This window comes from Misgurnus anguillicaudatus, chromosome 24, assembly GCF_027580225.2.
Source record: "Misgurnus anguillicaudatus chromosome 24, ASM2758022v2, whole genome shotgun sequence".
In the NCBI taxonomy this organism is placed as follows: domain Eukaryota; kingdom Metazoa; phylum Chordata; class Actinopteri; order Cypriniformes; family Cobitidae; genus Misgurnus; species Misgurnus anguillicaudatus.
Window position 1 is genome coordinate 29,440,819 of NC_073360.2, and position 27,561 is coordinate 29,468,379.

Genomic DNA, 27,561 nt, shown 5'->3' on the forward strand with positions numbered 1-27,561 from the left:
ATATTTTTAAATCCTCTAAAAATAATGGTTATAGTAAGTTCAGACCTTAATCTTATATGTGCAAAAAAATTGGCTTCAAGGACTTTTTAAAAAAATCTGATACTGAACACCTTCTAAGATTTCGTGAGAATCACCAAAATGTCTTTTCAGAGATTGTACACTGGAGGGCACCTGAGTTAATGTTTTGGTGCAAGTCAATTCAACCTACTATTTTAAGCCAATGGATACCATCAACTTTGTGCATATACCATCATTTATAAAAAATGGTCTGTTGTTCTGTTCAACAGATTAACGTAGCTCATATCTCATACATGAGGGTAAGTAAATGATGTAATGTAAAATGTGAGGTAGTTGACACCTCTCGTTCCATATTGCAATGTTGAATTATTCGAGAGAGAAAAAATGCACACCTGGTAATGCGGCATGACACACAGCCTATTAAATTAAATCAATAATACATAAAAAAAAAGGTTTCAGAGACCAGAAATTTATAAAAGTGACATGAAATCAGTTCTCATTTAACAGTTTATTTGTCCTAATTCAAAAACTTTTGAACTATTGCCAAATTACAATCAAGTATTTTAGAAAGCTACGGTGTATGTAATAATATTGCACTGTCATTTACATTTACACATTTGGCACACACACATTTATCCAAACCAACATACAGTGCATTACAAATAGTCAACATTTGTCCTCTGGGTTCGAACTAATGACCTTTTGCAATGCTGACACAATGAGCTTCTGTGTACATTGAATATATCCTAACATGATGTCAGTTTTTCCTTGATGCATTAACCTGCGTGACCAGCATAACTCAAAACAGCCCTTCACGTACGCTACTGAAAACAATGTATGTTTCAATTTTAAAAGTTTTTCCATAAGAGCATGACATGACTTTGAGGAACCCATATGGCAGCTCAACTGACAGCACATGGCTATTAGGCAATTTCAAGGTCATAGGTTTGAGTCTCAGGGAAGGTTAAGGTTACTCACTTGGAGAATGAAGGCAAACAAGTTTAATTATTTTTGTCCTCTCCCCATTTGTGCAAAATAATATAATATTTACGTTATGCAGCATAAGTAAAGACAATTAGTAATAGGAAACATTTATAAGCTTACATTTATTTTCCGATGTATACTTTGAATGGAGATCAATAGCATTTTCTTCATGTGATATTGTACATATTTTTTTCTAACCAGATCCAGCCCTTTCAGAAAAAAAAATTGTTTAACCAATAATTAAATGAATTCACAGTTCAATAAACACCAAACGTCATCGACAGGAAAGACGTCATTGTCACCTCTTGTTCACAGAGACATTTTTGTGTTTATCCAGTTCATGTCTATTGTGTAACGTTTCACATATACGCAAACATAAAAGCAACAATGTACTCCATACAGCATTGTGTGTAATGGACTGGGCTCCACCAAGAATCCAACTTGCTTTGTTTTTAATCTTCAACCATTGTGTCATTTCTCATCCATCAAGGGCTTGGGGTGTAGTTGCTAGGGGGATTTGGTCTCACATGGGGCATAATCACAAAGGTAAAGATCCCGACTAGCATAAGAGCTACAGTGACCGCTATAATGCCCGCCACTGTTGTGTAGTAGCACTGGTTGGAATAGAGAAACCTTCTCATATGACTTCTCATCCTGCTAGGAGGTCTCCCTACATTGATCATAGTCGCTGAGCCGAGCCCTTCCTCCATGGCTTCAATGGGTACCTGCTCTTCTTTCTTTTTAAACACTGGTATATTCAAAGTGGTCTTGATGGGGCCTGAGGAATTTTTTTTGAGGACTAGTTTGCCCTTACTTCTTTTGAAGCGTACGGACAGCACCCTCTGCATGTCGGGGGGAAGCTTGCGGAAGATGTCCTCATTATTACCCAGATGTGGCAGATCTCGGCCGTGGCGGATTTCCGTCGGCTCTCTGCAAATGGGACACGTCAGCGTCTTGAGCTCGGCCGAATTCACGTTGATACGCGCGAGGCATTCCAGACAGAACGTGTGACCGCAGGAAAGCAACTTGGGGGCTTTGAAGACATTGTCGAAGCTGCAGAAGCACACGATGCACTCGAGGTCCTCCAGGTCATCCGTAGCTTGCTCCTTCTCGGGGTTATTTGGTTCTGGCCTTCTCCTCTCCTCGCTGCGACCCCGTGGTCTCTTAATGTCCTCTTTCCTGTCCTGTTCTCTTCCTCGGCGGCTCTCGCGGTAGTGGTTTTCCGAGTCGTTACTTCGACTTCTTCTAAGAAACTTGCTGGCTTTCAAGTTGAAGCTGTCCTTTAAGTTGAAGCTGCCCTTGCTGTCAAGCTTTGGTTCTTTTTTGGCACCTCTGTCCTCACCTTGTCCCTCTTTATCGTCACTCATGATGGACCTGAGGATCTAAGGGAGCTGATCCAGAGGAATGGAAAGTGTGGTGGATGGCAGCTGATTTGGCAAGCCTGTGAAGGGAGATGAAATGATACGCTATCAGCAGAGATAACACAATGATATTCACAACAAGCTCACAGTCACTGTGTTTACAAGATTTCACAAAGCCTGTGGAATGAATATAATCTTAGGGTTTATTGGGTTAAGTTTATTTCTACAAGTCATCCTGTTACTCAACTAGTAGATGTTGAATTCGACCAAATAATTGTTAAAAATGATCTGTAGATGTAACTGGGGTGGTGCCATTTCAAAAAGTACACCTTTGCATCTAGTACCTTAAATCTAGTCTAAGAGGTACACAGTGATACCTAAAGAGTGCATATTAAGATACATATTGGTACCAAATGTATGCATAGCTGGACCTTTTAAAGGGATACTGTCCCAGTGACAGCTTAGGACCATTTTATCTGACAGGGTATGGAGGATGAAGAAATTTTTTGACAAAACATATTGTTTGACCTTTTACAAAGACATCATCAGTAGTATGTTGTGGAAGTTGTATAAGTGAATCAATCTCATTTTCATAAGTCCAGGTCACCAATGTGTGCAACCCTGTAACTCAGTGGTGAAGATTGTAATCTGGGCTGAACCATTAGCAGCCATGTGTGACGAAGACAGATATAGTTGCCTTTACAAAAACTTAATACATTAACATATTAAATACATTAAGATACTTCTTTAAAATGACTTCATCTAAAAATGTTATGGAAGTCACTTACACTTTAAAGGGGACATTTCAAAAGGGGTTTTTAAGATAAAAATAAATCTTTGGTGTCCCCAGAGTACGTATGTGAAGGTTTAGCTCAAAATACCATATAGAAAATGTATTATAACATGTTAAAATTGCCAATTTGTAGGTGTGAGCAAAAATGTGCCATTCTTAGTGTGTCCTTTTAAATGCAAATGAGCTGACGAAATGCAAACACTGATCACAATGATGGTGGTTTGTTGAAATTGAAACTCAATTGTGCTGTCAATTATTTTCTTTCTCTCTGCACTAAATGGCAGTCCAGTGGTTGGATAGTGCAGATTAAAGGGTGGTATTATCCCCTTCTGACATCACAGGGGGAGCCACATTTCAGTTATCTATTTATTCACATGAAATGCTTGCAGAAAATGGTTTACCAAAACTAAGTTATGGGGTTGATCTTTATCACATTTTCTAGGTTGATAGAAGTACTTGGGACCTAATTGTAGCACTTAAACATGGAAAAAGTCAGATTTTCATGATATGTCCCCTTTATAGACTATAGGGGAACCACTTTAAGTGCTGTCTAGCACTTATAAACTGTAAAAATTGAAAAGTTAGATCAACTTTACTTACATTTGTAACACCTAAAAAGGTGTTACGTTAATCCAACTTTTCACTTTTTACAGTGTTTGTAGAACCATAAGTGGTGCTATAGCATGAAGTTAGCACCACGTATGGCTCTAAGTAGCACCATATGGTTCTACATAAGTGCTCTATAGCACTTAAAGTGGTTCCCTTATGATTATGAGTCACATTAAGTATGCACAATTTTTAACGTATAAAAATTCACACTAACATTTTTAAGTTTAATCAACTTGAATTTACAATTAATTTAATATTTAAGTTTAATCGGCATGAATTTACAATTAATTTCATTTTTAAGTGTAATCAACTTGAATTTACAATTAATTTAATTTATAAGTTTAATCAACTTGAATTTACAATTAATTTAATTTTTAAGTTTAATCAACTTGAATTTACAATTAATTTCATTTCTAAGTTTAATTAACTTGAATTTACAATTAATTTCATTTATAAGCTTAATCAACTTAAATTCACAATTAGTTTAATTTTTAAGTTTAATCAACTTGAATTTACAATTAATTTTAATTTAGATTATAAAAGTAAAGTTGAAATAACTTAAGCTAATTTATTATTGATAATATGATATTTTTTATTAACTTCATTCTATTCTATTCTTTATTCAACACTATTTAAGTTGATTAAACTTAAAAATGTAAGTGCTTTAAGATTTTTTTACAATGTAGTTCTTGTTGTATGACTGCATTCTGAATTTACACCATCAGACTCAGCTAACTTACCACACTTGATTAACTTTACTTCAATGCTTGACCTTAAGTGAAAAGATTGACTGCACAGGAATGCAAACCAGAATATCAAGCTTGTAAGAGTATGTGTGCGATTCCACCTTTGTTTTGTCAGATTATAGTTAAGTTTGAACTGTATGATTTAGCATAAAATAGGAATGCAAACAATAGCAAACATTAACTTGGCGTGTTAATAAAAACAATCTTAGAAAATCGAGTGTTAAGCAATCTGCATTTATTAAAATCCTCACCAAATTATTTTAAGTGCTTTAACTATATTTATTGGGGTTTTTCATCGTGTGCTTTTTCATGTTATGTTTACATTTTGCACTATAAAAGTTTTTTTTAAGGAAGCCACACGCGCATTGTCTAAGCCTAAACCCGATCGAGTCAGTTAAGGGTACCTGTTACAAACCAACAAATGAGATTACTCAGGCAACCTAACATTGCCCAACATAAAACACAAATTATTATTCTGCATATGTTTTACGCATTTAAAGAGCAAAAAACATTTTGAAAGGTTAAAAATAAAAAAGTCAAAGTTTGTAACTACCTATAAGCTGAAGAACCCCAATGTTCAGGTGCTCCCCAAGCTTGTTTGGCTCCAGACGCACATATTCCACTAGGTGTACATTTCAGGTGTGAGTGCCTGATCTTTCTGTCAACATGAATACCTTATCAGATCTGTCAGTTGCTTTTGACGTGAACAATTTTTCTCCGCCTCTTCTGTGTGTTTGTCTCTCTCCGTCCCTCCCTCTCCATTTACCTTGTCATACCTGCTGAACTCGTCCAGGTGCTATTTAAAACTGCATCAGTATGAACATGCTGCAATGTAGAGACTGAACCTGCATCAGCAAAACATGCATGTGTATTATTAATATTGTTGTTTCAAGGTCTCAACTGACTTTGAATCCATTACTTGGCCTTTTATTCTCTTAAAGACCAAGAATTATTCCTCGGGCAGCTTCTTCAAAGAAAATCTTACCCCAAATGTCTTTAAAAATTCAAATCTAAGGAATCCACTCACCAAAGTGGTTCTGGATTTGGCAGATCACCTCCTTCAGTGTAAATCTGTAAAATTATATTCACCATTATTGCACCATGTTACAGCACCCCTCTTTGCAACAAGCCCTATGATTTGAAATAATATCATATCAGTATCAATTCATGTCTGTATACCATACAGAGTCGCATACTTTATCACAATATATGCAAATATGACTGCAGATCAGTCATTTCAAATCTAGATTTGTGGGGGGGGGGGTTACCAGGAAACACATTACAAATATATGGAAGAGCATGAGGAAGAACTTTAACATCCCAGGAAGTCACTGATAAATGTAGTGTCCAGATGAAAATACACAAACACAGGATAATGACAAAGCATTACACTTAATCATGTGCATACCCATCATTCCTGTATTTTGAGACCTTTAATAGTTAATTAAGAAATGGTGTCAATCAAATACAAATGGGTGTACAGATGGGTGATTCTCACGAAATCCAGTGTCCATTCTCACAAAATCCGTGTCCAGCATCAGAAATTTAAAAAAACCCTTGAAGCCATTTTTTTTGCACACATAAGATTAAGATCTGAACTTACTATAACCATTATTTTTAGAGGATTTAAAACATATTTCCTATAGAATTATTTAAATTTTTTTAGACTATCATTATCAAAAATTATCATTACCGCAACATGATATGACATTAAATAAATGCATTTACAAACTCATGTTTCGGTAATGAGAACTAAAAAGTTGTCTAGGTACTATGACAAACAAAAATTCAACTTTTATCTGGAGAGAAAAAATAAGAACTGCTTACCTGGTAGCCATCTTGAGTGTCACAGTCAATTATGTCCCTTCCGACAATATTTTTTTTTGAAAATGTTTGTTCATTGAGGGCTTAAACAATGATTGAAAATTGTTGCGGAGGATGAGAAAATTGGTCTTGGACACATTTATATTCCTTATTATTGTCTCTACATTTACCAATGATCACTAAATACCACGTTTCTTTACTGTAAATATTTATAGTATAACATGCACTGAAGCTTTTAATTTTTTTAGATTTTTTAATTATAAATATTTCCATGTCAAAGAACCCAAATCCAGTCATGGACACATTGCGGTAATGAAAATTTCCCCCCTTAAATGTGGAAAAAACAACAAAATTGGTTTGTATGATGTCATTTGAAATCATGTGGAAAATAGTACATGAAGAGATGTTTGTAACTGTATGTTTCTTATTTTGATACCCTTACTTTGCATTTACTTTTTTTATCAAAATGTTTCATGGCACCTCATAAGTCTAATTTCGCAAGAATCACCCTCTTGCTTAAAGGCATCTATACACATTTTTGGGGATCAGTTTACTTAGTTTTTAGACTACATGGAAGCGTAGACGTATATACACCAATCAGCCTTAACATTATGACCACCTGCCTAATATTGTGTTTTGCCACCAAAACAGCCCTGACGGTTAAGGCATGGACTTCACTAGACCTTTCTATCAGAACCAGCATTCACTTTTTTAGCCAACAGTAGCTCTTCTGTTGGATTGGACCACACGGGCCTGCCTTCGCTCCCCACTTACATCAATGAGTCTTGGCCACCTCATGACCCTGTCGCCGGTTCACCACTTTTCCATCCTTGGACTACTTTTAAATAGGTACTGACCACTGCAGTTCGGGAAAACAAAAAAAAAACATCAGTTTGGGAAATGCTCTGACCCAATTGTCTAACCCAGTGTTTCCCAATCCTGGTCCTCAAGCACCTATAGTCTCCTTTCAGAATGAATAAAATGTCTCCCTAACAAGCTGTTGAGTAAAATCAAGTGTGTTAGATAAGGAGGCATCTATAGCTTTCTGGAAGGGGGTACTCAAGGACCATGATTGGGAAACACTGGTCTAGCAATCACAATTTGGCCCTTGTCAAAGTTGCTCTTACACGTCTTCAAAGTTGATGTGTTAGAAGCAGGAAAAATGGAAAAGCGGTATGGTCCGATCCAACAGATGCCTAGTCCTGGATTAATCTAGTCCAGTGGTCTCCAACATGGTGCCCGCCAAAGCACATTCTATTAATAGTCTCAATTTTAATTTATTACATATATTTTATATTAGCATGGCTTAAGGTAACATTATAAACAAATATAAAACATATCAACAAGTAAAATAAAATAAAAAGTAAAACAAAAAAAGTTTTGAGTAGACTATATTAAACCCTCCAGATTGTTTTATCCATTGTGGTAGCCCTTGCTCACAAAAAAAGTTGGAGACCCCTGACATAGACCCTGTCCGGGAAACCGCCTCATAGAGTACAGATATACATAGAAGGACACTGTAATGGTTAAAGATCTGGACTGGTAACCTGAAAGTTTCTGGTTCAAACTTCCTCAGACCCAATACAAGAATCATTACTATTGTGCCCTTGAGATCATGACTCCCCAACCATGACACTCCACGGGGCAGTTTCCCGTACATGGTTTAAATTAATCCAGTACTACAACTTAGTTATATTACAACATTTAAGTAGTTTTTACAAACACACCTTACAAAAAACAATACTTGTGTGCATCTTGACACAAAACAACAGCACGGATAAATGTTAAGGCAGCTCAACCATGCATTTTAGTCTGGGACTAGGTTAAGCCCGGTCCAGGAAACCGCTCCTAGTAAGTGTAATGTTTACATGTATATAGCAGATAAAAACTTTTGCAACCTGTGGATTTGTTGAAGGATGTTTAGGTAAACAAAACTTTTTGATTTAGCCTAATAATGGTCAAAGGTACACATGGACATCACATACTAGGTAACAAGCTCGCCATTTCAGTTACACCCATTACTGAGAACCGGTAAAAGTCAAGTACACAGCCTCAGACAAACATTTTCAGTTTAACAGTTTTACAGTATAGATAAGCTCAAGGACACTTATGGGAGAGTCTACAGGAAATTTAAATGGTGTTCGTAACCAAAATAAGGCACACAAGGATCATAACTGTATAAAACAATAAAGGCAGTGATTCAGATGGTTTTCTGATGAATGGGATGGCAGTTCAAAACAAATAGTTTAGCTACTCATTAACTAACAGCTCTCTTTCCTTTTACTGCCGTAACAAAATTAGCTTTAGGGGAAAATTACAACCCACTGGAAACTAACGATTATTGAAATGTAGGTATATATTAACCATGACACTAAAACTTTCTACGTTTCGGAATTATAGTTTTGCAAACATTTAATAAATAAATCTCATAAATAAAATACACCATATGTATTCAAATATTCTGAAATACTCTACATTTTATAAATTCCAGGGCTTGGTTGTCATATTAGTTTCGTTTTTATAGCAACCGGTGTAGTATTTATATCTGTGCTCAAACATTGCCTTTAAAGGAATAGTCTACTCATTTTCAATATTAAAATATGTTATTACCTTAACTAAGAATTGTTGATACATCCCTCTATCATCTGTGTGCGTGCACGTAAGCGCTGGAGCGCGCTGCGACGCTTTGATAGCATTTAGCTTAGCCCCATTCATTCAATGGTTCCATTTAGAGATAAAGTTAGAAGTGACCAAACACATCAACGTTTTTCCTATTTAAGACGAGTAGTTATACGAGCAAGTTTGGTGGTACAAAATAAAACGTAGCGCTTTTCTAAGCGGATTTAAAAGAGGAACTATATTGTATGGCGTAATAGCACTTTTGGGAGTACTTCGACTCGGCGCAGTAACACTCTCCCTCTCCCATTATGAGAGTGAGAAGGGGAGCGGACTTTTCAGGCGAGTCGAAGTACTCCCAAAAGTGCTATTACGCCATAAAATATAGTTCCTCTTTTAAATCCGCTTAGAAAAGCGCTACGTTTTATTTTGTACCACCAAACTTGCTCGTATAACTACTCGTCTTAAATAGGAAAAACGTTGATGTGTTTGGTCACTTCTAACTTTATCTCTAAATGGTACCATTGAATGAATGGGGCTAAGCTAAATGCTATCGAAGCGTCGCAGCGCGCTCCAGCGCTTACGTGCACGCACACAGATGATAGAGGGATGTATCAACAATTCTTAGTTAAGGTAATAACATATTTTAATATTGAAAATGAGTAGACTATTCCTTTAATCTCGTTATTTATCCAAAAAAGTCCCTATTTTGGAGTATGCACATTTTTCCTGGCTATCTATCCTAAACATTTTCAGTATTCTTTTAGGTTTAACAATTTTAGGTAAAAAATGTCAGGTAAGGTCAATATTCTTATGCAATACATTTTCTTTTGAATACAATAAAATAATCTCCTGTGTCTGTTTAATAAAATGTGCTTGTCTTTTTGCTTTTATGACCTTTAATCTTATCACTGATCATCTAATGATATTTAAATGAATTTTAGGATCCTTTCAGTGTACAAAAACAATAAAAAGAAGTGTCTGCTTGTATTCAAAAATATATTTCCTCCTTCGACCCACATAAAAACCATTGGCGAAAAACGAAAAGAACAGATAAACTGTAAAAATTATTTACATGAAACTCAACAAATTTCCAAACAAAACGCTGTAATATTCCAAAACATGTGACATATTTCTAAGAAACACTGTCAGAGTTTCTCATACTGGCGGTCTGGTCCGTCTCCGTATCGAATCGGTGACCTCGACCTGATAGCGCGAGGTAAAGTCTCTCAAGTTTTGCCATCTCGGGGTCAGCCCAGTTCTTCACGGGCTTTACCTTGCTTGCGTGGCATCTTCTTAGTGCTGCTGTCCTCCAATTCTTTATTCTTATAATAATGAGGAGCCACTTCGAGCAACCAGCCGCTGTCGATTTCTATCACCTGAAACCAAGAGAAAGTTGCTGTTAGCTCTTTATTCTAGAGCGTTTCAGGTGTTTGCTAGGAAATTTTGGGTGGTGGCATACCCAAGTAAAAAGATCCTACCACATACAGTGAGGAAAATAAGTATTTGAACACCCTGCGATTTTGCAAGTTCTCCCACTTAGAAATCATGGAGGGGTCTGTAATTGTCATCATAGGTGCATGTCCACTGTGACAGACATAATTAAAAAAAAAAAATCCAGAAATCACAATGTATGATTTTTTAACTATTTATTTGTATGATACAACTGCAAATAAGTATTTGAACACCAGTCTATCAGCTAGAATTCTGACCCTCAAAGACCTCTTAATCTGCCTTTAAAATGTCCACCTCCAATCCATTTATTATCCTAAATTAGATGCATCTGTTTGAGGTCGTAAGCTGCATAAAGACACCTGTCCACCCCATACAATCAGTAAGAATCCAACTACTAACACGGCCAAGACCAAAGAGCTGTCCAAAGACACTAGAGACAAAATTGTACACCTCCACAAGGCTGGAAAAAGCTACGGGGAAATTGCCAAGCAGCTTGGTGAAAAAAGGTCAACTGTTGGAGCAATCATTAGAAAATGGAAGAAGCTAAACATGACTGTCAATCAACCTCGGACTGGGACTCCATGAAAGGTCTCACTGATCCTAAGAAAGCTGAGAAATCAGCCCAGAACTACATAGTTAAAAATAAAAAGTTAAAAAATCAGGTGATTTCTAGATTATTTTTTTTTTAAATTATGTCTGTCACAATGGACATGCACCTACGATGACAATTTCAGACCCCTCCATGATTTCTAAGTGAGAGAACTTGCAAAATAGCATGGTGTTCACATACTTATTTTCCTCACTGTATCTAATATTTTGGTCCATATGCTCTCAAAAAGAAGGTACAAAAGCTGTCAATGGGACAGTATCCTTTAAAAAGCTCTTAATATGTACCATTTGGGTATAGATAATGTGTACATTTGATACCATTATGTACCTTTTGTGGTATTTACAACGACTCTTTACTTTTTTAAAAAAAAAAGCACCACAGTGACAGCTTTAGTACATTTATCTAGTATATTATTTAAAGTGAAAGAAACACTATGAGAAATATGTAGATGAACTCCAGACCTGTCTCATGAACTCTTTAGTGGTGAAGACCAGCTCATGGTAGATCAACCAGCGTGGCTGCTCCTCAAACAGCGAGCTGTTGGGATGAACGTACACCGTCTGCTGATGCTTGACTGTTTTGTAACCCCCTTTACTTAAACGGGCCGTGTGGTAAAAATATCCAGCCGTCACTGCCTGCAAGAAGAAATCGTAGGTCAAACTCAAATTCAAAACCAAATGCAATGATACAAGGCAATCCAAATTTCTTTTCGACTGAAGAAATAATGGGGGTGAGTAAATTATTGGGATTTTTATGAAAGTGGAGTATTCCTTTAACCTCAATTCCAGAATGCAAACAGATTCCAATCTAGCAAAACATCTGTAAAATGTAGTAAATGAAATGACATAAACATTCAAGCATTGGCCTGTCTATGGTAATGCTTGCTGGTCAGAATTACCTAACAATCAGATGATTCACACTGACTGTGTTTTCTCACAAAACAGGAACTACCAGCATGACAAGCACGGCACACTGTTGTCTTAAGAGCTGAGACTACATGTAGGGTAAGTGACTATGAGACAAGCAGTATGTTAAGATGAGCAGTTAGCATACAAACTAGCCCTTTTTAGCATAGCTTAACATAATTCATTGAATCTGATTACACCATTAGCATCGCACTCAAAAAAAGACCAAAGAGTTTCCATATTTTTCCTATATAAAACCATGGCTGCGGCAGGCACAATGATATTACACAGTGCCCAAAAATAGTCCCCTGCTATTGAAAGTAAATATGCAAATGTTTAACTCTAGAGGAGCTGGAAAATGATCCTATTTTTAAAAAAAGTGGAGTGTCCCTTTTTTTTTAGAAGGATCTCTTGACAGAAATGCAAAATAATACATAAAACTATTTTATCAGGGGTGTATAAAGATCTTTCATAATGAACCGTTATGTTTTTATTACCTTAGAATGAGACCTTTTTATCTACATACACTGTGGGTCCCGTTACATGGAAGACGCCATTTTGTGCTGCCATGTTTCTACAGAAGCTCTTAAAAGGAATAGTCTACTCATTTTCAACATCAAAATATGTCACTACCCCAACCAAGAACTGTCGACACATCCCTCCACCATCCGCGCGCGCGCACGCAAGCACTGGAGCGCGCCGCGACGCCCCGACAGCATCTATCCCAGCCCCATTCATTCAATGGCACCACCCAGAGACAAAGCCAGAAGTGACCAAACACATCAACGTTTTTTCCTATTTAAGACGAGTAGTTATACGAGCAAGTTTGGTGGTACAAAATAAAACGTAGCGCTTTTCTAAGCGGATTTAAAAGAGGAACTATATTTTATGGCGTAATAGCACTTTTGGGAGCACTTCGACTCGCCTGAAAAGTCCGCTCCCCTTCTCCCTCTCATAATGGGAGAGGGAGGGTGTTACTGCGCCGAGTCGAAGCACTCCCAAAAGTGCTATTACGCCATAAAATATAGTTCCTCTTTTAAATCCGCTTAGAAAAGCGCTACGTTTTATTTTGTACCACCAAACTTGCCCTTATAACTACTCGTCTTAAATAGGAAAAAACGTTGATGTGTTTGGTCACTTCCAACTTTATCTCTAAATGGCACCACTGAATGAACGGGGCCAAGCCAAATGCCACCGAAGCGTCACAGCGCGCTCCAGTGCTTACGTGCACGCACACAGATGATAGAGGGATGTATCGACAGTTCTTAGTTAAAGTAATAACATATTTTAATATTAAAAATGAGTAGACTATTCCTTTAATGGACAAACTTTTTTATTAAGTTGTCTTCAACAATGACATGTTTGTCCTGTGTCGGCTAACGTAACTTCTCTATGCGTTTCAAAAGCGAGGGGTGAGCTGTGAACTGAGCTGTTGGTTGCACTTTGCAACCTCACCACTAGATGCCGCTAAAATTTACACACTGCACCTTTAAGGGATAAAATTATCGACTACACAGGGACAAAAAAGTTTTGGTGTGTCCAAAAAGTTCTTTCAGCCAATGAAATGGCTCCTAAACCTCATTCGCTCTAGTGACAGAGCTGATGCAAAGAAGCAAGTTCCACTGAAATACGAAATGCAAAAACTGGTGAATGCAGTATGACCTTGCGGATTGGCATGCTGTCGCCGTTGGCGCTGCACAGTTCCACCTCAATCCTGTCCATCAATCCCTCCATCTGTTCACGGACGTCCCGAGCTCTTTTCATCGAGCGAAACTGAATGAAGTTCTCGAAGCACCACTGAGTTGAGTAACCGCTCTCCACCCACTGCAAAAAAAAACAACAACAAAGATTACGAATAATTTTTTGTGGCTTGATAAAAATGTGTAAAATTAATTCTGCTGAAAACTGTCATTCGCAATTTTCGAACCAAGAACAAGAAACGATTACGCCACAAATGCTGTCGATAAAGATTGACTTGTATTAATCCCAAGAATTCATTACATAGTCATAACACTGTTGATGTTTTGGTTGACACACATTCCGATGTCTTGATTCAGTTTCTAAAACCGAAAAGTAGGCCAATGTTTTTTTTGCATTACAGTCATTTTGTTTTTTTTATAGACAGGTCTGAACTAGTAACAGTAGTTTGGACTGTTTTTAAGCAAGGGCGGGAAAAGAAAACAAAAACCTTTTAAGGATTAAAAATCTGAAGTGTGACTTTGAATAAATATGCCTGTGTCAACAGCAGGTGATGCTGTATTGTGCCTTAAAGGTGCAGTGTGTAATTTTTCGAAGGATCTCTTGAAAGAAATGAAAAATAATATCGAATACTATATTATCAGGGGTGTATAAAGACCTTTTTATAATGAACCGTTATGTTTTTATTACCTTAGAATGAGACGTTTTATCTACATACACCGAGGGTCCCCTTACGTGGAAGTCGCCATTTTGTGACGCCATGTTTCTACAGAAGCCCTTAACGGACAAACTTTTTTACTAAGTTGTCTCCGACGATGACATGTTTTTCCGGTGGCGGCTACGTAGCTGCTCTATGCATTTCAAAAGCAAGGGGTGAGCAGTGGACTGAGCCATTGGTTGCAATTCGCAACCTCACCACTAGATGCTGCTAGAATTTACACACTGCACCTTTAAAGGCATCTAGCAGTGAGATTGTGAATTGCAACCAACAGCTCAGTCCACCGTTCCCGTTAGCTACGGTAGCCACCACAGGACAAACATGTTGTTGTCTACGACAAAGTATAGTGGTGACAAAACGCGCAGTTTGTCTGTTTATGGCTACTGTAGAAACATGGCGGCATAAAATGGCAACTTCCATGTATGGGGACCCGCAGTGAACGTAGAAAAAAAACGCCCCATTCTAAGGTAATAAACACGTAACAGTTCATTTTGTAAAGTCTTTATACACCACTGATAATATAGTTATGTATATTATATTGAAATTCTTTTTAAAGATCATTCTAAAAGTAACACATTGCACCTTTAACAAACATTCTCATTAATCGTACATTAATATCCATTATACGACGGGGCTGTTGAATGCTTTATTCTGATTGATTGAGAAATGTTACACGGGTATGCATTATTTTTCGATAAACGCACACCTGACCTGTCAAATGTCTTAAAATAACCATCAGAGCCATGTTTTAGTAATGTTTTGAGCATTGTGCATAATAACATTGGCTGTGCATTATTTTTAAAGAGCACCTATTTCATTGCTAAAAACATTGTTATTTTGTGTATTTGGTATGATGTGTTTGCGTGGTTTATGGTTAAAAACACATTATTTTTCACATACCGCACATTTTTGTAGCTCCAGATTTCACTCTCTTGCTGTAACGCATGGATGTGTGTCCCTGATTGGCCAGCTAATATGTACGTTGTGATTGGCCTGAAATGTGACGCTCCTTACCATGTTTGAAAGATTTGGTTGCTAACAGAAGTTAACTTACAGGCTTTGAGTCAGAAGCGGGAGGAATTATGATAATGTCGGTCTTGTCTACATCTTCCCAATCCCAGGAAGTAAACTGTTGCCTACAATCCGTGTGTTTGTTGTAGTCCAAGAAAAGAGATTTACGTTATAGAAGATAACTCGCGTCATCGTTTACTTGGGGTGAGTAACTTCTGCATATCATTAATATGTACTAATACACACCTACACAACAAAGGAAATTTAAAAACATGAATCAGACAATAGGTGCTCTTTAAATAATTCAACGGCCCATCGTCAATTAATTCTGACATAATACAATGCTCTCCTAAATCATGAGCTTTCTCCGAAGCTATTATTTCTCTCTACATCATCTAAACATGAACACTTGCACAAGCCTGAGGAACCTGCATTTAAACTGCTACAATTCTCCTCTAAGGAAGTCAAGTATTTTGTCAATAACAAAATTTCTCATTAACTGCAAATTTCCTTTGTGTATGTAACAGTGGTATTTGGACTTGACTGGCCCTTCAAGCAATGTTTGATTGTATATACACACACACCTGAGTGTATACATTGAGCAGCACCATGTGATCCCCTCCCGGTACCACAAAGTTCATCCGGGCGTTGTCAGCATGAACCACTTTGTCTTTGGGGCGGTAGAAGATGGAGTTGTTGACGGACAGCATGGCCGCGATAGTCAGCACCTCCTCAGAACATTTATACCTGAAGGCAAGACAGGAACAGTTCTTGGGTGATTCTCACGAAACCATTGAAACACCACGGCACTAATGATTTTAGCTTTAAAACGTGTAATATAGTAACATTAAAAAGCATCAGAATTAGCACAATACTGTGTTCTACCTTGCACAATGTGTGATTTCAACATAAGAATTTATAATTGTAAATTTTATCTCATTTTCTGCTAAAATTCTCATTACCGCAATGTGTCTGACTGTGTTTGAACATGCGTTATGTTGTAATTTAATCAAATTAACACAAAAATATTAAGAAAAAAAATAAATGGATGTTTTGCTAGACTACTTTAGATGACAGAAAAAAATATTTACTGAATATTCATCATGTATAATAATAATGAAGAAAAATTAGGAAAATGATGTGTCCATGCCTGATGTTCTCATCCTCCGCAACACTTTTTGAGAACAGTTTAAGCACACATACAGAATTTTAATAAAGTTTGATTTTGAGTGACCAAGCACATGGACCAGTTACTTCAAGATGGCAACCAGGTAAGATCATTTTTTTACAGTTAATTTGAAATATTGTCTTGTCAGAATGCTTACACGACATTTTGATTATCATTACCGCAACAGATGCTTATGAAATGTTAATTTAATTAGTAGAAGCATAATACTTTGATTTTAAATGCATGTGCAGAATCTCCAAATTATGTTCTTTCAGGTTTGTCATGTCATTTTGAAAACATGTCAGTGTTGATGTTTTCTGAGTGTTGCGGTAATGAGATTTTTTAGGACTAATTTTTTAAATTATGTTACAAAAAGTGTTAAATGATAAGTAAAAGTTTTTAAATGAATGTTCCCATTTACTCCAGACTTTGTTTTTCAATGTCTGGTGGGAAAAAAAGTAAATTTAAGCAATTTTTAAATTTTCATGCTTGACATTTCGTGAGAATCACCCTCTTACAAAATAAAATTTTAAACCATATGTTGTTGTTTTTGTGGTACAGGTTTGGAACAACACATGGGTATGTAAATGATGACGGAGTTAAGTATTTCTTCATAAGACAAAACGTGTAAACATCACAGCTATGAATCTAGGTGAAAGGTAATAAGGAAATAATAATTAGCAATAAGAAATGATGAATGTGAAGGATAGGGTTACATTTTGGCATTGGTACTCACTGTTCAGAGGCAAGAATCATTTTACTCAGCATAGGGTCTGCAGGAAGTTCAGCCATTCTTCGGCCAAGCTACACCGCAAAAGAAAGTATAAGATTGAGAGTCGTAAATATTAGTGTTTGCAACTCTTAATAAAACCTGTCCAAGACCATTTTTCAAAGTGAAAGTTGCTTTAAGCTTGTGAAAGCTATTTTAAAGGGACGTTCAAGTTTTTTGAAAAACTATACTCATTTTCCAGCTTCCCTAGAGTTAAACATTTAATTTTTACCGCTTTGCAATCCATTCAGCTGATCTCCGGGTCTGGCGGTACTACTTTTATCATAGCTTAGCATAATCCATTGAATCTGATTAGACCATTAGCATCGCGCTCAAAAATAACCAAAGAGTTTGGACATTTTTCCTATTTAAAACTTGACTCTTCTGTAGTTACATTGTGTGCCAAGACCGACAGAAAATTCATTGTGATATTTTTTTTAGGCAGATATGGCTAGGAACTATACTCTCATTCTGGCAAAAAAAATCAAGGACTTTGCAGCTGTAACAGGACTGCAGGAGGCTCAATGATAATACGCACTGCCCGAAAATAGTCCCCGTAGTAACTTTCAATGGCAGGGGACTATTTTCGGCCAGTGCGTAATATTCCTACGCCTGCTGCAGTCATGTTACGGCAGCAAAGTCCTTGATTATTAGAGTATATTCCTAACCATATCGGCCTAGAAAATCGCAACTTTTAATTTTCCGTCAGTCTCAGTACACGATGTAACTACAGAAGAGTCAAGTTTTAATTAGGAAAAATATCGAAACTCTTTGGTTATTTTTTAGCGCGATGCTAATGGTCTAATCAGGTTCAATGGATCATGCTAAGCTATGCTAAAAGTGATACCGCCAGACCCGAAGATCAGCTGAATGGATTCTAAAACGGTAAAAATCACATGTTTAACTCTAGGGGAGCCGGAAAATGAGTTTTTTTTTATTCTTTAAGTACACAACAACTATTGAGGGTTCAGTAAACTAATATACACTAGTGCAACATAATTATATTTCTTGCGTATTGTCAAGGTGCTTAAATTTCTAGTTTTTCACACCTTAGTGAGCTCGCCAAGATGGTTGAGGGCCCCCAAAGCGTAAAGCTGCTCCAGAGCCAAGACCAGAGTCTCATGAGGAGGAGGATCCATGAAATCAAAGTGAATAAGGTCATTTATGCCTGCGGCACACATTGGGAAACGCACGTTAGATATGAATCTCATTACAGGAACAGAACAACATTAGGTCTTTGTACGCATGCATTGACCTCATACATTCTCTCAGGGCTGCCACGCCCCAAAACCGCTGTCAAATTAAGTTTTGTTGTACTACAGATACTTTTGCATCTAACAAACAGCTTAATGCTTGTGTGACCATATGCATGCCAAACAACTTTGCAAATGTACAAAAAGAAACTAAATATAACATAAACATTTGTTCAGGTACATTTAAATGTATAAGCCACCTAAAGTTTAGTATTAAAATAATTTTTTGTAACATTTTTAAACTCACTTTTCACAGATATTTTTTGGACATGCTTTTAACCAAGAATGTCATTTTAATGCATGTATGAAGAAAGGTATTTGGTGTCTTGTGGTACTTTATGTTCATCAACCAATACCTTAAAGGGATAGTTCACCCAAAAATGAAAATTCTGTCATCATTTACTCATCCTCGTGTTGTTACAAACATGTATACATTTCTTTGTTTTGATGACCACAAAGGAGGATATTTTGAGGAATGTTTGAAACCAAACTGATCATGAACCTCATTGACTTCCATAGTAGGAAAATAGAATACTATGGAAGTGAATGGGGCTCATGAACAATTTGGACTTAAACATTCCTCAAAATATCTTTCTTTGTGGTCGCCAGAACAATAATGTATACATGTTTGTAATGACAAAAATATAATTTTTGGGTAAACTATCCCTTTAAATAAGTGTATACTTAGTTTTAATTTTATACAGGATGTATATTGTTTTGAAGACATGCTTGAAGTGTGTGCTATTGTAATAAAAAAAAACTTGTGGCCATTCTGAATCTCGTGCAATTACACTCTTTCCATAAATGAGAATTTTGTGCGTGTTTACATACTTTGTGTGCCCATTGCACATTCAACCAATTTACAACCGGCCATTGCAGTCCTGACTCTCATTCTCACCAAGACTCTTGAGCAACAAAACCACATTGCCCAGATTTGTCCTTTGGATCTCTGGGACCGTGGTCTCCTCCATCTCGTGTTTAAAAGCCCACGCTGTGTACAGTCGAAAACACTTCCCAGCAGCCACTCTTCCTGCACGACCTGCTCTCTGATTGGCAGAGGCCTATGTGATATTAAAATATATTATTATTATTATTTACAGAGTCAAAATATAAGTATTGTTTAATGCATTAATAGTTTCACCCTTAACCTGAATTCTTTGGATTCTAAAGGAAATGGTGCAAACTTTTCACAGCTATGAATGGAATGACAAGGTACACATGATTCTGTTGTCTCTGTATTTACACTACCTGTCAAAAGTTGGACACACCTACTGTACCTTTTATTCTTACTTTCTTAACAATGAAGTCACAATTACTATGAAATAGCATAAATGAAAGTACCATGGGAATTGTAAAGCGATCTAAAATGTTATACAAATAAAATGACCTTATATTTTATTTTCTACATAAAAAATAGCAACTATTAGATGCACCCTGGGATATAACCTTTAACAGTCTTGAATGAGTTTGCATGTACGCTTGTAGTATTTCACATATAGGTTAAAACGTAAATAACATTGTAGGGTTGTTAAAATACAAAACTAATTTTAATCACTAGACATTTGGAAATAAATGAGACACTTTCTTTGAAATCCAGGCTAAAGTCTTATAATCTAATGATGAGATTTGGAGCATCAAAAATAAATTTCACTTTAGTTTAAATCTTTGATGCAGTGCAAAAAAATCTTCTCATGTTTTCAGTAGAAATATCAAAAAATTCTTAAATTAAGATGTAATTTCTTGATGAGCAAAATGACCTAAGAAAATAAGTCTAGTTTTTAGACAAAAAATATACAAGTAAAATTATCTGCCAATGGGGTGAGAAATTTTTGCTTAAATTAAGTGTTTAAGAAAAAAGAAAACTTATTTTTAGATTTTTTTCTCACCCCATTGACAGATAATTTTGCTTGTTTACAGCGCACATTCACTTAAATTGTATATTTTTTGTCTAAAAACTAGACTTATTTTCTTAGGACATTTTGCTAATCAAGAAAAAGCATCTTGATTTATGAATTTTTAGATATTTCTACTGAAAACAAAAACACTAAGTAAGAAAGAATACCTTCAAGAAGTTTTTCAGTAAAAATATCTAAAAATTCATAAATTAAGATGCTTTTTCTTGATGAGCAAAACGATCCAAGAAAATAAGTCTAGTTTTTAGTCCAAAAATATCAAATTTAAGTGCATAAAACAAGGTCTGCCAATGGGGTAAGCAAAAATCTTGAACATATTTCTTAAATACTGAATTCAAGAAAAATTTGCTTACACCTTTGGCAGATTTTTTGTGCTTGTTTTATGCACAAAATCACTTAAATTTGATGTTTTTGGTCTTAAAACTAGACTTAATTTAAGAATTTTTTGATATTTTTACTGAAAACAAGACAAATATACTAAGAAAATGTTTTCTTGAAAATCATCTTTTGCAGTGTATGACCTTCCTCGGTCAATATTAAAAGGTATCAAAATTATATTTTCACACAATGTTCTTTACATTATCTAGGATGACTAAAAAAATTCACAAAAATATGACTTTAGTTGGATTTTCAAAGACTGGGTCACAAACATTTCTTTGAACACTTCTCTCTCTTACTTTGGAACAAGGAGTCACAATAAGAGACTCCATCCCGGTTCGAGCGTTGTAACTTTTCTGTTTGCAGAAGCCTGGATCAATCACATAAATAATACCATCAATGGTGAGGGAAGTCTCTGCGATATTTGTGGCCACCACAACCTGCGGACCAAAAAGAAATCTGTCACTTTACATTTAGGGATATCTGATAAAAATGTTTCAAAAGAAAACACACACTCCTAAATATTTCAGCATAGTTTTTTATAACGCCTCCCCGAACTTCTAACAGACCTGTTCCCCCTAGTGGCATGCAGGGGTTATGGCGCTTACTTTGCGTGCTCCAGGCGGGGTGGGATTGAAGATCTTGGCCTGCATGTCGGAGGGGAGGTTGGCATAGATGGGCAGAACAAGAAGCTCAGATATCTTCGAACCCAATCTCCTACATCTCTCCTGTAAAAGCTCACAGCACGCCTCAATCTCCTCCTACAACACATGAGAACGGTACATTAATAGTACAAGTATAAATATAATGTCTACAATTCATTATTTTCCAGAAATTAACACAATTGACTAAACATTTAATCCACTCATTAAGCTTATGTTACATACTTATAATTGCCAAGCAAGTAAAAAACAAACAGTTAAACTGTATTTGTTTTGGGATCTTAACCCTGGAACTTCAATGATTTCAAGCGTTACAGTTTTCATCTTGTTTGAGCATCAGTTTAACAGATATTGCTATTATCAATATAAACATTTCACCTACACTAATACTCCTTTACATTATGTGTCATGCACACTGCATAGTCACGTGTAAATATTTGATTATCTCACTTACAATGACAAATGATCCATCTTTTTTAACCTCAGACACAAAGCCAATCTGATTACAATTCATGTTGTCTACAAAGTAAATATATGAACGAAGAACCGAATGAATTATGAACTGACCTGCCCTGTGAGGAACACCAACACATCTCCAGGCGGTTGGGTGACATGGATCTGCAGTACAGACACGACACACGCTTCCAGGTAATCCGCTTCTGGAGCCTGAAGACAAAATTTGAATATATGTGTTTCATATTAAGGCTCAGAATTGGTTTAAATACAACAGCAAATACAACAATAAAACTACTACTTCACACCGACATAACAAAATAAAACGACATCAAATCCTTCTAATCAGCTGCGACTGAGATAACTATACTGTGAGAGTATTGGTGCTTTTTCATTGCATAGTACCCCACGGTTTGGTTTTGGTCGGGTCAGCTTAATTGTCTGGGCTTTTCCATTGGGTGCAGTACGTAGTACCCGATAAAATTTTAAGGCAGCAAAGTATTTTTTACAGTGTATAATGTTAAAGATTAACATTACCTTCGTGCTAGCTTGCGCTGTCTCGAATAAACCTGTTGTCATCTGTGCTATGCTGTAAGTTCCCCTAAAACTGCCTTTTAGCGAAAAACATCCACAGGTTGAGAATCAGGAACATCATACCAGTTTTTTTCAAGACTTGCAGTTTGTGGCGGCACATTCGCGACACGCACGTCCACATATATGCTTAAATTAAACTTAAATGAGCGCGTCGACTGACGCCACATGTGTTTGTACAGAAACTGTCATTGGAGACAGAGGTAGTGATAAACGCGATTTGCAAACATCTATTTTTGTAGTGGTCAATTTTAATTTTGTGGCGGACTGAGAAATAAATAAATGTATTGGAATATACATCAACGCTCTCACTTCTATGATGTCACAGCAGTAAGCAGCACAAATATAACGACGCGCATTTAATCCCTCCCACTCCGAAGTGTTACTAAACTCAATGGAAAAGCTAACCAAGCCAAAGCAAGGTGACCCGACCTGACCCAAACCAAACCGTGGGGTACTATGCAATGGAAAAGCACCATAAGATACAGCAAATGTCTTGACCTTTGTGTAGAAGATGTCCACGGGAAATCTACGTCCTGGAATCCTGAATACAGGTGCGTCATCAAAAAAGCAGGAAAAACGTTCGGTGTCCAGGGTTGCGCTGGCTACCAGGACTTTCAGGTTGGGACGGAAGCGGGCAATATCTTTGATCAGACCGAAGAGGATGTCTGTGTGCAACGTTCGCTCGTGAGCTTCATCGATGATGACCACACTGAAAGAAAGAAGGATAGAGAGGCAGCCAATCAGAGGAGAGAAGCAGACAATGATGGAAAACATGCAGCTCGGGAAGGTTTTTTGCAATACCTGTAACTGGCAAGATCAGGCTCAGTAAGAAACTCTCTGAGCAACATGCCATCTGTCATGTATTTTAGGATTGTGCGTTCTGACGTACAGTCCTCAAAACGGATGCTGTAGCCCACCTAGACACAGAAGATATAAAAACAGCTGATTATGATCAACAACATACGTGCAACAGGCCGCAGGTCTGGATCTGGATCACACGCAACAGACCGTGGATGTTGATCACACATTCACAGACCTGAATTACACATTTAAAGAAAAACATCACTGTTTTTCAATATTTTACTATGTTCTTACCTCAACTTAGATGAATTAATACATACCCATCTTTTTTCAATGCGTGCACTTAATCTTTGTACAGCGCATTGTGAATGTGTTAGCATTTAGCGTAGCCCCATTCATTCCTTAGGATCCAAACAGAGATGAATTTAGAAGCCACCAAACACTTCCATGTTTCCCTATTTAAAGACTGTTACATGAGTAGTTACACGAGTAAGTATGATGGCACAAAATAAAACTTTTGTTTGGAGCCATAGGAATGAATGGGGCTAGGCTAAATGCTAACACATTCACGAAGCACTGTACAAAGATTAAAAGTGCACGCATTAAAAAGGTAGGTATGTATTAATTCATCTAAGTTGAGGTAAGAACATAGTAAAATATTGAAAAACGGTGGTGTTTTCCTTTAACTGCAGATTAATTCTGACCTCATTTCCCAGTTTGACAGCCATTTCCTGTGCAACTCTGGCTGCTACGGACATGGCCGCCACTCGTCGAGGCTGAGTGCAACCGATCTTCATTCCTCCTTCAGAGTAACCCTGATAAAGACACAACATGTAACTTTTTCAGGCCTCATTATGCACCTCTTTTACGTTATTGATGCTTACATATAAAGTATGTCACAACTAGGCTAAAACTGACTTCTCTTGGATCTCAGTAAAGCTAATTAATTAAATAAAGCTAATCTAATCTACTTTTTTTTTAATGGGGCACATACGTCTTCCAAAAGATACTGAGGTATCTGGGTGGTCTTGCCGGATCCGGTCTCGCCCTCTATCACCAAGATCTGGTGGTCCCTGATGGCAGCGAGAAGATCTTCTCTGTAAGGAAAGATGGGCAGACTGCGCCTGACCTCCTGGATGGATAGCTGCTGTTTTTCAGCTTGTGATAACTCAGGTTCACTTTCCTACAGTTCAGGAACACAAATATCAAGTTTGTATTAATGAGATATGAAAACATTGCCAACATATACTGTATTTGATTTTACAGTGATGCCAACCTTCTCTGATAACGTTCCCTTCATGGTAATAGCAGCGCTGACAAAGTTGATCATCTCCTCCTCCTCTAGAATGAGCTGGTACTTTTCTTTTTCCTCCTTTATCCGGCGTTCCCTCTCTTCTCTGGCCCCGAACTGCAGGGTGGCAGTGGCCACTCTCGCCTCCTCCCACCGGCCTTGTTCCCCGCCTCCCTCTCTGGGTGTCTCCTCAAACTCCAGGTCCATGTCTTTTTGTGGAATAGTCTGAAAGGAACAGAGTTGACATAAGATGGGAAAGCAAAAGAACAGAAATAGAAGAAGTTGTTTTGGTTCCAAGTTTTAGGTCATGCCACCCATAATCACTGATTTTTATATTCCAAAACTAAATGTAAAAGTAAATGTATCGCATAACCAGGAACATATCTTTAAGACCCACCTTGCTTCGTTTTTCTTCAGGCATGTAGTATCGATTTTTTCTTTCCTCTTTCTCTTTCACTCCCGCTTTCTTATAATCTCGGGCCAGGTCCCGGATCTTCCTTTTATAATCCAGATCTTTCTTCTCAGCTTCGGTGAGGTTCTCAGTGGAAAAGAGATATTCCTCATCCTTAATCTCTTCTTCCAGGTCTTCAAGCTTCTCCTGTTCTCTTTTGGTCAGGTACTGCCGACGTGACTGTTTCCTTAATTCTGGAAGCTGAAACCACAGAGTTTTATGGACATTAGAGGATACGCAGTGTCTTCAGTAACCCAAATTCACATAACTGTCCGTACCTAAATTATCCAGAATGACTTGTGTTTAATCATACTCAAATGCTTTCTCACCATCTTTCTTCGATCTTCTTCATCCAACTTTAGTCTTTTCTGAGCTTCCTCATACGCCTGATGTAGAGATAAAAGCAACACAGAATGTCATAAATTACATTTTCTATGAGAAAATACTGAGGAAGGTCATAATAAAGAATTGGAAATAGGAAGCAACAAATATTTTGGTATCAGAAGCTTTGACATTTTACCTTTTTGTCATTTCTTTCAAGTATGTGTCTGGTCTTGTCTTTGTCTTTCAGTTTGACTCGCTCAGCAAAGGCGTCCCTCTCCTCCAGGTCCTGGATTCTCTCTCTTTCCTCTCGTTCCCATTCTTCCTCCTCTTCTTTAGCAACTTTTTTCGGCTCATCAACATCCTTAGAACTGAAACAGATCAAGCAAAAACACAAGCTTCTATTGAGAACTACAGCAAAATGATAAAACCTTATTTGAAGATTAGTGAACACACATCTGTTCTCATGCACCAACCTGTGCATTTTATGCATTTGGCAGCATTTTTATCCAATTACAAGCTATACATTTTATCAGTATGTGTGTTTCCTGGGATCAAACCCACAGCCTTTTGCACTGCTAATGCAATGCTCTACCATTAAGCTACAGGAACCGAATGTTACTTGATAAATGCATAATTCATTCAGATTTTATGACTCCTAAATTATAGCGCATAAACAAAATAAATATTAGTTTATTAAGGAGAAATTTTTACTTTTTCAATTTTCAACAACTCACCTCTTCTTTGTGTCCTCCTCGTCGGACGATGGACTTTCCTCTTGTTTCTGTCTGATATTTTTCCTCTTTTTTCCTTTGTCTCGGTCTTTGCTTTTCTTCTCTTTTCCTTGTTCTCTGAGAGTGGTCTCTCCATCACTATCACTGTCATCCAGAAGCGTGTAGGTTTTGTTCTTTCTCTCCATTTCCATGACATGTCGTTCTATGGCTCGGGACGGGTTCTCCACCACATGTTTTTTGGGAGCCTGAAATAGAGATCACGTTTTACCATCTACATACATCATCAGCAGTCAAAGCAGGACAAACTGCTTTTGTAGTTTGTTAAAATTAAAGTACTGTCTTGAGATCACAAAAACATACCTTGTTGTACAACTCATGTGCAAACGCTGTGATTCTTTGATCAATGTCAATGGTTCCAGTTTGCTGAAGCCGAGTCACGAAGTCCTGAGGTCCAGAGGACTTCTTCACCAGACCGATCATGAACTGGGCGACATACCGGTCACTCAAACCAAGGATGTCATGAAGCTGGTCACTAACCCACTGTTCAAGATTGGCCATCGTGACTGTATAGAAACACACAAAAACACAACAATCTAGTGCTATCCAAGACAACATCAACAGACTCTTTATCATAATAAAAGGCATATATAAATCATCATTTATTAAAACATTTACAAACGACTCGCTAGAGACGAGTGTTTAGTAGGTAAGTTAACAGTAACACAAACATATGTACACAAATCTCTGAGAAAATTAAAACAACTGTAACGTTAGGTGAGAAAACTAACCAGCGAATCTTCTTTTAAATAAAAATGTATAGCTTAAAAAACGAGTAAAATTTAAGATTACAAAACATCTTGAATATAACTACACGAGTGCACAAGCAGAACTGTGCTAACATATAATATAAAATAATAATAATACAATAGTTTACTTACGTTAGTAGTTCGTCCACAAACCCCACGGTCCACGCGCTTGAACCTACAAAAACATTACTTTACATCCGGGGTCAAGTCGTTCTCAAAGCGCTCTGTCAAAATAAAAGCCCCTAAACTTATAATAAAGAAAATCCGCTGATTCCGCTTTTGAAGAATTTTTGTTCAGGTAGAAATTTAGAAATGAATAAAATATTACAAACAATGTGGAATATTCATAAACTATAAAATAAGAATTAACCAAAAAGAGTTTTATTGTATTTATGTACACACTTAACTTTATATACACATCTATATCGCATGCACTTGATATTATAGTTAGTTTAGAATAATGCTTACATGCCTATACTTGGTAATATTTGTCTAAAATAGAGGCGAGTGTCGTTTAATGTATATGATGCAATAAAAATGTTGACTATATTTGTAATAGACACGCTAATAAATAAATCGATATTTACTATTGTTCGATATAGTTATTACTGGAACAAAA

General features: G+C 36.9%; 2 protein-coding genes across 3 annotated transcripts; both read right to left on the reverse strand.

The window, feature by feature from the left end:
* Nucleotides 1–502: 502 nt before the first annotated feature.
* On the reverse strand, nucleotides 503–5,221 carry rnf183 (ring finger protein 183). Its single transcript, XM_055197036.2, has 2 exons — nucleotides 5,065–5,221; nucleotides 503–2,443 (listed from the first exon to the last, which is right to left on the reverse strand). Exon 2 carries the CDS (start codon nucleotides 2,367–2,369, stop codon nucleotides 1,488–1,490), a length of 882 nt encoding a protein of 293 aa, XP_055053011.2. The 5' UTR covers nucleotides 2,370–2,443; nucleotides 5,065–5,221; the 3' UTR covers nucleotides 503–1,487.
* A 4,715-nt stretch (nucleotides 5,222–9,936) lies between these two features.
* On the reverse strand, nucleotides 9,937–27,214 carry dhx16 (DEAH (Asp-Glu-Ala-His) box polypeptide 16). 2 transcript variants are annotated; one of them, XM_055197038.2, is made up of 21 exons: nucleotides 27,075–27,214; nucleotides 26,497–26,699; nucleotides 26,140–26,381; nucleotides 25,602–25,773; nucleotides 25,411–25,467; nucleotides 25,028–25,282; nucleotides 24,616–24,855; nucleotides 24,334–24,522; nucleotides 24,044–24,154; nucleotides 23,340–23,455; nucleotides 23,037–23,247; nucleotides 22,059–22,157; nucleotides 21,438–21,590; nucleotides 21,129–21,269; nucleotides 19,437–19,599; nucleotides 18,335–18,453; nucleotides 17,253–17,320; nucleotides 15,933–16,095; nucleotides 13,584–13,745; nucleotides 11,478–11,651; nucleotides 9,937–10,330 (listed from the first exon to the last, which is right to left on the reverse strand). In XM_055197038.2, exons 2-21 carry the CDS (start codon nucleotides 26,692–26,694, stop codon nucleotides 10,202–10,204), a joined length of 3,162 nt encoding a protein of 1,053 aa, XP_055053013.1. In that variant the 5' UTR covers nucleotides 26,695–26,699; nucleotides 27,075–27,214; the 3' UTR covers nucleotides 9,937–10,201. The 2 variants fall into 2 exon arrangements, with proteins under 2 accessions (XP_055053013.1, XP_055053012.2); XM_055197037.2 differs by lacking the exon at nucleotides 27,075–27,214 and adding an exon at nucleotides 26,925–27,043.
* Nucleotides 27,215–27,561: the final 347 nt, after the last annotated feature.